The sequence below is a fragment of the Aythya marila genome (assembly GCF_965140915.1).
Source record: "Aythya marila genome assembly, chromosome: 3".
Classification (NCBI taxonomy): Eukaryota; Metazoa; Chordata; class Aves; order Anseriformes; family Anatidae; genus Aythya; species Aythya marila.
Window position 1 is genome coordinate 57,770,784 of NC_139044.1, and position 11,333 is coordinate 57,782,116.

The 11,333-nt window shown below is 50.1% G+C and overlaps 1 protein-coding gene across 5 annotated transcripts in view; it reads right to left on the reverse strand.

Moving 5' to 3' along the window:
* Positions 1-10,849, reverse strand: part of HECA (hdc homolog, cell cycle regulator) — a 57,937-nt gene extending 47,088 nt beyond the window's left edge. For all 5 annotated transcript variants that reach the window (XR_014317105.1, XR_014317106.1, XM_082755860.1 and 2 more), the window contains exon 1: positions 10,306-10,849. Coding sequence is in view for 3 of the 5 variants with exons in the window: in XM_082755860.1 (XP_082611986.1) it covers positions 10,306-10,567 (262 nt within the window). In the remaining 2 variants the exon portion in view is untranslated. The remainder of the gene's footprint in view (positions 1-10,305) is intronic.
* Between the last annotated feature and the right edge of the window lie 484 nt (positions 10,850-11,333).

Below are 11,333 nucleotides of genomic sequence, written 5' to 3' on the forward strand. Positions count from 1 at the left end.
CTGAGAGCAAACAGGTTTTTACGGATCTGGGAAAAAGTAGTTTAAAAAAAAAAAAAAAAAAAGCTAAGGTCTTGGCACTGAGTCAGCTGCAAGACACCTACTACAGCCTGGTTTTGGTCTACCGTCACTCTAGCACCTCACCATCTATGCCAAGGACACTTTGCCAGCACATTCCCTCAGCTAGAAAGGGTACCTGTGGGGCACATACATTACACTTTAACCTACATTACCACCTTCACATGAACAGGGCTCTCTTCACAACCCTACACATCCAAAAATTGTTCACCCTGCCAGCCCGAACCGGAGTTGAGCCCTGTCTGTGGACGGCTACTCCCCACCAACCACCTGCATGAATCTTGAGAGCTTCTCCTACCATCAGGATAGCTTTATTTTAATTGAAGTCAGGCAATACTATTGTGCTAGTGCAACTATAAAAAGAAAAAAAAAAAAAAAAAGTAAAGACAACAGCAATGAAACAGGCTGAAAACTTGTATTAATTGCCCAATGTGTTTGCTCTGGTAAACCCTGAAATATAATCTGACATGCAAAAAATTACCAAGAAGTAACAAAAGGGTATTGCCATATGCATAACGAGCTAAACAGCACAAATCATACAGCACTACAGAAATGATCACTCATCTTCCTAGAAGCCTGAACGCAGCAGGAAGAATACACTGGGAAAAAATGTTTCACAAGTGGATCCAAAAGGCAGGCTTGGATGTTCAGTGCAGCAGCAGCAACAACATATAGCAGCAGAAAAACAGTACAAAAAGTCTTTCAAAACAGCTTGGCTCACTGCTTGCATTGAAAACGCTCACTGACGATGACTGATACCTATCCAAAACTTCTTAGGCAATCTACGCAGACTGATTAACATTAAAGTTTCCAGACTTTCTCTTGAAGGGCGGGGAAGAAACAGGACAACAGTACCTGCTAAGCCACCCAAAACACAGGCTTTTTCTCTCATGAGACTCCCTGTAACATTCTTGGACAGAAAAGCCAACACTACAAGTCCATCTTCAGCCATCAGCAGAGCAGGACAGCGCAGGCTGACATTTCACCTGGCACAGTGTAGTAGCAGTGGTCAATATTTACACTTGGAAGGGTCTTAAAGAGAAAAAAAAGGGTCTTAAAGAGAACACAAGCCATAAGCAGCCTGGCTCTACCTGGCAGCTCACCCAACGGGCAGGATGTCACAAGCGAGTAGTCACATGAAGTGACCACCTTCCCTTCCTCGAGGGAGGATTTCAGGTAAGCTGGGGTTACTAAACCCTGGTTCAGCTGGAAACTCAGATGATGAGAGTCCTGGGGTGTACAGCAAATGCTAGAACCACCTCCACGCACTTCACTTACACTGACTTCACGCCCAGCCTCCAAAGGAGTTTCTTCCCCCGGAAAATCTGAGGAAGGCCTAACCACAAAGCAGAGGCAATGGAAATCATGAAGGCTGAAGTCGTACCTGTCACGTTAACACCTGCTAACTTGAAGCACAGCCAGAACAAATGCCTGTTTATGAAATCTGCGATTAGCACATGATACACAGTTGCTGTTATCTACGGCTCTCACTCAACCACCCACTCCCAGTTCAGCCATCACCTCACCAAAGTCAGGAAAATCAAGAGCAGAACCATACAAACTAAGGACGGGAGGCACCCACATCAGCACAGTAGCTCTGCAGTTTGCTTGCACAGCCATCTGTGCTCCAAGCTGGACCAACTCTGCCTACACAGCTGAAACCCATCATAAGAATTCATATGGTCTTAAAGAAATCACCAGAATCTGCAAGGTTATCATCATCCAGCTAACCTAGCCAATTCTTTCCATTTAGTCATCAAAACACAGAACAACTCAATCGCCAGCTTTGGCTTTGGTTCAGGATGTAGAGAGTCTTGCTGCATAGGAAAAATCCTGCCCTGACTTGATGTATACCCTCAGTCCAACTGAAAGCATCACCAGTCCACCATACCAAGGAGAACAGACCCACCAGGACAACTAACGCCAACACACTCCTGATCCTACCACACAAATCCTGGGTTGGCATCGCCAGGCCAGGTAAGGAGCAGTCCCCTCTGTGCCACAAGCAATTGTGCTGAGGTCAAGAAGACTCCTTGCACTGCTCCATGTAAAGTGGATGTTTACGGTGTCCTCTATCATGGTGAATGCAGAGATTGGTGATTATCCCAAGAGTGGTGGGCTTTAATGTCTTCTGAACTTTGGCTGTTGCTTTGTCCACACCTGGATCATACAATCATCCTCACAGCGAAGCATTTCCACCAATAAATTCTTTTACTGTAGCCTTCCAACAGCCTTCAATACCTTGAAATGTTACAGTAAACTCACCCTCATGTCTGATGAAACAGATATCCTAATAACTAAAGCAGACTAGAATGCACCTGCCCTAGCAAGTTTTCAGTGGCAAATTCCACCTTAAGCTGGGAATAAAGGGATAAATGTGGCAAGTGAGAAAGTAGATGCCTTAATACCAAGCACAGACATGGACTGGATTTGCCCAGAATCAGCCAGCTAGCCACGAGGCCCTGCCCAAAAGCACAACAGTAAAGGGACAAAAGGCTGAATCAAATGGTATCTTTTCCAGCTTTAAGTCTAGGGGTGTTTGTACCACTGGTCTATACTTTCCCAGTTTGAACAGGACGGTATTTTTACTCTCATGTGAAAGGCTGAGCAGCCGCTAGAAGCTCAGTGGGAAGCGGGGGACGCAGCCTCCCTAGCTGCTGCATCCAGCGTCTCAGCGCGATGACGGCTCCAGAGGCTGGAGCTGTCACTTCCAATCGACGTCCCTCTCACAACGCTGTGCTGGCTCCCAGCCCGGCCTGCGTGCCACCTCTGGCACCCGCGCAGCACGCAGAGGCCTCAGCTGCACGCCGCTCCCAAAATGGTATCCTGCAGCACAGCAGCGGAGCCGGGGAATGCCAGGCACACTCAGCAGCCAGGCTCTGACTGGAGCTATCTCCTCTCCCAGCGAGCATTCGAGACGGGAACAGCAGCAATATCCCACTCAAGCCCTGGCAGGAGGACTGAAAGGCTCTGCCATCGCGAGAGAGAGAGAGAGAGAGAGAAAGATAAAGGTTAGAGTGAATGCTCTCCAGATAAATGTCACTGAAGTCTACTGGGAAATGCGAGCACTCCACTCAAAATCCTGCCAGCTTTCAAAATGGAATTATCCACTCCAGTGACTAGATTACTACTTCAAGAGGCCTGTTTGAAATTATTTGAATTTCTATGAAAACTGTTTAAAGAAAGCCCATGCCCTACTAATGCTGTTGTAATTCAGATACCTCGAAGATTAGCTGGATTATCTTTCCCTGAGCTATATGCAAGGTTTACCTCTATTTTTCCTCGCATGTGCTGTAGGAAGAAAAGCAGAGAAGGAAGGATGCCTGCCAGTCTTTATGCTACTTTCATATCAAAGGATGTGTCAATATGCAAGGCTGTAAGCAAGGCTGAAGAAAACTTACAGATGTCTCCCAGGACTAGAAGCTGTTTTGTCACTGCTTGTTGGATCACTACGAGGAAGAAACAGGATGAGTACACACAAAGTGAAGCAATCAGTTCAAAAACTGTGTTTCCTCACATGGAACCTAACAAACATCGAGCGTAACCCTTACTCGTGTAAGCTTTATGCTTCAACCAGTGACTGAATGATCACACGAACACAGAGCACAGTTGGGCCCTGATACCCATTTTGAGAGCAAGTAACTTAAAAAAAATATTAAATGCGTACTTGCTCATATGAAAGGATATTTATTTTATTCAGCAACACCATAGACACGATCCCATTTGCAAATGCCTTGCATTTGCCACAAAAGGATGTAACTGCATAGCTTTAAAAATTCCCAAACTAAGATAAAGTGCTCTCAAAACCAATTTGCATTGATCAAGACAGTGGAATTTGCATTCAGCTGATTTCTGCAGTTAGAAGAACTCAACGGAATTAGGAAGAAAAATGGTTCTCCTTTACAAAGTGTGCACGAATTAGATTCTGACACTCACTGCAACCAAACAGAAACCTAATTTTCCAGGTGGCTTCACCGGTATCAATGGGACTCCCTCCCTCAAGCTAAATAGTAAGGAGGTTCCAACACCCAACATCACTAGACTGCCAAGCTGGAATTAGATGTTATATGCAGCAGGGAATATTCATCAGCAAATACTAATCCACACATATATTAGAGTGATTCATGCTCTAAAAATACATTTTTTAATTGAATATTGCACTGACAAATCTTCTGGCCCTCTAACTACCCCTCCTCCAGGATATAAGTTTTTTTTGTGGAAATCTTACTGGTTGGCTAGTCACAGCTTTCTATATATTAGTCACCACAGTACTGAATGATTTGCTTTCTCCATACACTTGTATTATGTTAACATTTTTATTTGAAAGTAAATCAAAGCCTTACAAACTTGTACAACACAGGCGAAGAGTATGCAGAAGCCCACCTGGCCATTTGAAAGCCAGGTACCTAGGAAAAAGTTCCCTAGAGATCTCATATGAGCACAAGGATACTAAAATACAGTTTTTAAGCTTCTTGGAGAATTTCTTCTTTGAGAAGTTATAAATATTCAACTCACTCTGGTACAGAGTACATTGTACAGAGCAGATGTATACTCCAATCCGCCCACTGCGTGAAGTGTACCTGCTGCACAGCTCTCAGGGACAAGTCATTTACGAGGAAGGCACATTGTAATTTTAGCTGTGTCCTTCTGGGGTCTGGTCCTCAGCAAGATGATCCACAGGGGGTTCCTGACGATAAAGGCAGAATGTAGTGGGTTTACGTGGCAAGGTTTTGGTAGCAGGGGGCTATAGGGGTGGTTTCTGTGAGAAAGATCTAGAAGCTGCCCCATGTTTGGGAAGGGCCCCATTGTTTTCCAGATCCGAGCCAATAAGCGATGTTGTTTGCGCCTCCGTGAGAGCATATTTAAGACAGGGAAAAAACGCTGCGCCAGACAGCAGCCGGGAGAGTCAAGGGAGTGAGAGAACAGCCTTGCACCAAGGTCAGTGTAGAAGGAGGGGGAGAGGTGCTCCAGACGCCGGAGCAGAAGTCCCCTGCGGCCTGTGGTGAGGACCATGGTGAAGCAGGATGTCCCCCTGCAGCCCATGGAGTACCACGGTGGAGCAGGGTTCCACGCTGCAGCCCGTGGAGGAGACCACGGTGGAGCAGGTGGCCCTGCACCGACGGAGGCTGCCGCCTGTGGAAGACCCCTGCCAGAGCAGATTCCGGGCCGGACCTGTAGCCCGTGGAGAGGAGACCACGCAGGAGCAGGTGACCCGGCAGGAGCTGCTGCCCGTAGGGGAGCCAGGTTGGAGCAGTTTTCTCCTGAGGGATGGACCCCGTGGTACGGACCCATATCTGGAGCAGTTCTGGAAGAGCTGCTGCCTGTGGGAAGCCCACGCCGGATCAGTTCATCAAGGACTGCATCCCGTGGGTGGGACCCCACAGCACAGGGGACGAGAGTGACCGAGAAGGAGCGGCAGAGAAGAAGTGCTGTAGACTGACCATAACCCCCATTCCCCTTTCCCCTGCGCCGCTCGGGGGGAGGAGGTGGAAAAGGGTGGATGGGGGGGAAGGTGCTTTTGGTTTTTTTTTTCCTTTGTTTTCTCACTTCTCTCGCTTGTTAGTTGTAGGCAATAAATCTTACTATCTCCTTATGCCAAGTCTGTTTTGCCCGTTACAATAATTATTGCGTGATTTTCTCATCCTTATCTCAATCCTTGAGCCCTTTTCACATATTTTCTCCCCATTCCTCTTTGAGGAGGGGGAGTGAGAGAGCGGCTGTGGTGGAGCTCGGCTGCCCACTCGAGCGGAACCACGACACAGAAGCACAACCGGGAGGTGCGGCAGGGACCCAAGCAGCCCAGCCCCATCGACATGGGCACCGCTCACACAACCCTTCAGCTGGCACAGCACAACGACATCCCAACGGGACCTGAAACACCCACCTCCATCAGCTCCCCCACTGCCTATCCTCCCCTGAAGGACTTTCATGACGAGGATCCTACATAAATTTGCACCCTGACAATGCCACTAGACAGCCTACCAATTCGCCAGCTAGGCCAGTTTTGCAGTTTAAGGTCTCATCTTTGCCAGTGGGGAAAAAGTATGACACCAAATACACTGTGAGGTGGCAATTTAGAGACAGCTACACCATTTTATTTTTTCCTTTAATTGAGCTAGCTCTAATGAACCCCCTGTTAAAGGGGAAAACTATAGACACGGAGGGTGGACAGACAGATTATTCTTTTCTCTCATCTTCTCATGGCACCAATGCTGGACAGAACAAATGTTGGAGTGACAAGGACATGGGAACAAACCTGGAAGATGTTAAGGTAGGGACCAGCAAGAGGAGGAACAGGATTTGGGTCTACTGGATAATGAGACCAAAACTGAATGCAAGGCAAATAAAATGGATGGAAGAAAGAATTTTAGGGACAGAAACAACTGTATGAGGGGTCTGGATCAAGGAGTTTATGGGATAAGAGGGATAAATGGTAAACTGGCAGGAGCCAATGAAGTAAAAGTTCCCAAGCTCATCAGGGCAGAAATGGAGAAGGAATTTGCTATTCAGAAACATCACATCTGACATAAGCCCTGTGGAAGGTCCTTCCTCTGATGCTGCTCAGGGCAAATGATCCACAAAATACCTTGCCTCCCCACGTTCATTTATGTCTGCAGATGAAGATCACCAAGTATTGCTATTGGGATTCCTGTAAGCCACAGGGCTGAAGTCACTGAGGCATAAACCAAGGTAGCTACCAATGTAATTTTATATAATAGCTGAGATTTTCCAATTTGATTATGAAAACTAACCTAGAAAGTTATCTAGAAAAATACAACTTTATTTGGAATTCAACCACTCTGAAGACAAAAATCTACTTCTGAAGACAGGAATCTAACTAATGAGGCTTCCCATGACACCAAACTTCAGTTTCCTTGTGCATTTTGACACTGGTAAATTAGTCCATTAGCCCACCATGACCTGCACCTTGCTCAGCACAGAATATAGATGTCACTTTGATCATGAAAGATTGGGCTGTCATATGGAGAATTTCTCCTTGCTCTGAGGGAAGCATGGGAATTCTCCAGGAAAAGAGGTGGAAAGGCACAGAAAAAGAAGCAAGAGGAACAGAGGAATGGAAGGCACAGCTACAGACTGCAAATGCTCCTTGGGGACTTCATCAGAATAGCTGCCAAAAAGTTTCAGTGCAACACGGAGAAGAGTCGTCACATCCCGTCAGTATTTATGCCCCATCCTCTCAATCCCCACCATCCAAAATCAGACTCATAAGCCTGAACCCTTCTGCTGACTTCCACCACGGTCTGAGCTGTGAATATGCACTAATTAAAACACCACCAAAACCAAATGAGTGCCCTCCTGGGCAGAAGAAGATCAATCTGTGTTTCTCAATCACCATGCCAAAAATTGGCTGACAAACTGTAAGAGGGAGCAACACCTTGCTGCTGTAAAGGGCTGCTGTAAGAGGAGCTCTGCATAACACAGCACTGCTAGTCCTGGCTGCAGAGAGAAGCACAGGGGAAGTTAAAATTTCTGTTTCATTCTGGCGTTTGGATGGGAGGCAGAAACAATATACGGACCACATAGAGAACAATGAGGGCTTAGACAAAAAAATAAATCTGCATCACTGTCCCTTCCTTGGATGAAGCAGGGTCCTGATGTGACCACGTCATTAGGCTGTCACACTGACATCACGATGCAAAGCCAAGGCTCACTTGGCCCACACAAGGAGCAGCACAGGGAAGAGCCTCCCTGCACCCAGCACACTTAATCCTCAACACAGATAATCTCCCATGAATAATCGAGAGTTGACTGTGTACAGCAGAACTCTATTAACCTCACAACTCGCCGCAGCAGGCCGTGTCCTCGGTAAACTGCTTAGTGATCAATTAACTGTAAGCACACAGCCTCTTACAAACATCTTCAGTCTGGTAACGGGATACTTGCCTCCAAGGCCCAGCTATTCCACGCAGCTTCATTTCGGATTCATGAGTTTTACAGACACGAGGGAACCTATTATCATCATCTAGTCTTCTCCCTGCACATGAGAACTGGATTCCCAGCTTCGCTGCATGACAGGAGCCACTTTTTCTTTCATTTCCCAAACCAAATCTGTTGAAAGCTTTGGACGTCTCAGTAAAAACACAATTTGTGAAGCTTCCAGCTGAGGATTATCTGATGGGCGGTAACCTAGGTAAAAATAAAGCTAGCAGCCACACCTACTCCTCCTGGCTTTAGGAGTTCCTGAAACGAAAGATACAGCTAGACACAGTGACAAGTCACAGATCAGGTGCGCTCACCAGGTGCTTCACGTAAATACCAAAACCTACTTCATACCTCTGTTGTGAGGACAACAAAACAAAGGAGCAGAGGGGTGACAAAAGAAACAAAGATGTTTCTGACCACTGAAGTCATGAGGAAGCAGGAAGGGAGAGAATAAAAAAGCATCTGAACTGCATGAGGTTCAACCAGTCCAAGTGCAAGGTGCTGCACCTGGGCCGGGGCAATCCCAGACATGAGCACAGCCCAAGAGAAGAACTCACTGAAAGCTGCCCTGCAGAGGAAGACATGGGGGTTCTGGTGGACAAAAAAGCTCAACATGAGCCAGCAGTGAGTGCTTGCAGCCCAGAAGACCAACTGCATCCTGGGCTGCATCAACAGAGGGAGGTTGGTGAGAGCTGGTGGAAGGAGGTGATTGTGCCCCTCTATTCTGCCCCTCTGAGGCCCCACCTGGAGTGCTGCGTCCAGGTCTGGAGCTCCCAGCACAAGATGGGTGTGGGGCTCTAATCTGCTCTAACAGCGGGTCCAGAGAACAGCCAGAAAGATGATCAGAGGGCTGGAGTACCTCTCCTACAGAGAACAACTGAGATAGCCGGGGACATGCAGCCTGGAGAAAGGGAAGGCTCCAGGGGGACCTCATCACAGCCTTTCTGTACCTAAGGGGTGCTTATAGAAAAGATGGAGAGAGACTTTTTACAGATAGACATAAGGCAGGGGGAAATGGTTTTAAACTGAAAGAGGGGAGATTTAGATTAGATGTTAGGAGGAAATTCTTTACTCAGAGGGTGGTGAGGCCCTGGCACAGGCTGCCCAGAGAAGCTGTGAGTGCCCCATCCCTGGAGGTGCTCAAGGCCAGGCTGGATGGGGCTTTGGGCAACCTGGGCTGGTGGGAGGTGTCCCTGCCCATGGCAGGGGGTGGAACTGGGCGGTCATTAAGGTCCCTTCCAGCCCAAGCCATTCTATGATCTCAGGCTAGCTCTCAGAAATGCAACTTTGACTCCATAGGAGTCTGGCTAGTGTAGAGTAAGGATGTGCAAGGCACCTGGGACAAACTGCCTTACAGATGAAGACAGAAAACCTGTCCCACCAGCAAGCCGTAGAGATACGTGTGTTCACTGGCAGCACCTTCCATGGAAACTGCACATGCAACACAGCTTTGTGCTCCCCCCACAAAGCATCCGCACCTGTACGCACCATTTTCTGCTGTGCTTTAGAGACAAAAATTGGGAACACCGTTTCTCCCCACCTCAAAAGACAAGCCAACACACCAACTAATGCTGTCTCGTGCAAGACTCTACCTGTGAAGTACATGGCACCGGACTGCAGTCACGATAAAAATGCTCTAGAAATCCTCCAACTCTTGCTGATTTCTATGTGTTTTTTTTCTTTTTTTTCACTTGCTCACTCAGAACAAATGGACAAAAAGAAATTCTCAGCATCTCCCATGGCTCCCTGGAGTAAGCAGTATTCCCATAGAAGCAGCCTGGCCAAGCCCTTACGGGCCGAAGCAGCGCGCGATTAATCGCTAATATTCCTAGGGAGAAGTTTCCATTAAACGACACGCGGGAACCGGGCGCCTCGACACCCGCAGTAGGATTCCTGGAACCCCCAGCACCGCCCAGCAGCAGCCAGGCAAAACTCCTGCCAGGAAACACCGAGCCAGGCGCACCGACCCCTCAAAAAGCGTTAGATTTGGGAGATGGGGGGGGGGAGAAGTGGAGACGAGGGGGCTCCGCAGAGCTAATGTCGGATGTGGGAATCTTCTTTTATGGCTTTACAGGGAACCTCAGCCTACCCCCAGCTCTGGCCTTAAATCCCGTTGTGCAGCAGGGCTGTCCCCGGCAGCACACAGCGGGGATGGCCGCTCCAGGCGCTGCCCCCCAGCACCGCCCGGCGCCCCCCTTCCTCCTCCTCCTCCTCCTCCTCCTCCTCCTCCAGCCCGGGCCCTGCGCCACGGCGGGAGGAGGCCGCGGGGCCGTGCCGGCCGCTCACCGCTCTTGGCGTCGCCGCCCGCCGCCGCTCCTCCTCCTCCTCCTCCTCCTCCTCCGCCACCGCCGCCGCCGCCGCCCGCAGCCGCCGCCGCTCCTCCGGCCCCGCCGCCCGCCGCGGCGCCGCCACCGCCGCCCCCGCCGCCGCCGCCTCCCGCTGCCGCCGCGGCGCCGCCGCCGCCCGCCGCCGCCCCGTTCTCCTGCTCGTCGCCGCTGCTGTTGGCCCGCTTGTTCTTCTTGCCCTTGCCGCCCTTCTGGTTCGGCATGGCGGGCAGGCAGGCGGGCGAGGCGAGGCGGCGGCTGCGGAAGGCTCCGCCGCTACCTCCGGCTCATGGCGGGGCCGCCGCGGCCGCCCTGCGCTGCGCCGCGCCCGCGGTGGGCGGCGGGGCCCGGGGGAGGGAGGAGGGCGGAAGGCGGGGCCCGCTCGGCCGCCGCCGCTCCTCAGCGCTGCCTCACGGAGGCAGGGGCGGTGCTGCGGAGGGAGGGGGGGGGTCCTGGATCCTCTCCTCGGTGGAGCCCTGAGCCACCGCCGGCAGGCCTCGGGGTGGGAGGCGGGAGGGGAAGCGTCCGCCGAAGGTGGAGGAGTGATAAAAATAATAAAAATATTTGTCAAAATAATGCTGTCGTGTGTGGGGGGGGGTGGAGGGGGAAGCCTCTCAGCGTCGCAGCGCTGAGGATCTGAAATGAATTTCACTGCTGGTGAGGGGTGGCAGAGGGGAGCCTTCAGGAGCAAGTTGGGGGGAGGCTGTCAAAGTGCTGCGCTCGCCTCATGCAGAGCTGGAAGGGGGCTTGGTGGAGGGGCGGCAGCCTCGGCGGGTGCTGGAGTCCAGGCTCGGTGGGAGGCACTGTATAAAATTGATAACAAATATTCCCGAGATTCCTGCGCTGAGAGGCGAGATCTGCCAGTCAGCCGCAAAGCACAGCACTCGCAGCACGCCTTTGACAAGCAGAGGCTCCCCACTCCCAAACATCGCCTGCCCGTGGGTGTGCTCACATAGGTAGCTACCAGTTTAACCAACCTAAAAATAAAAA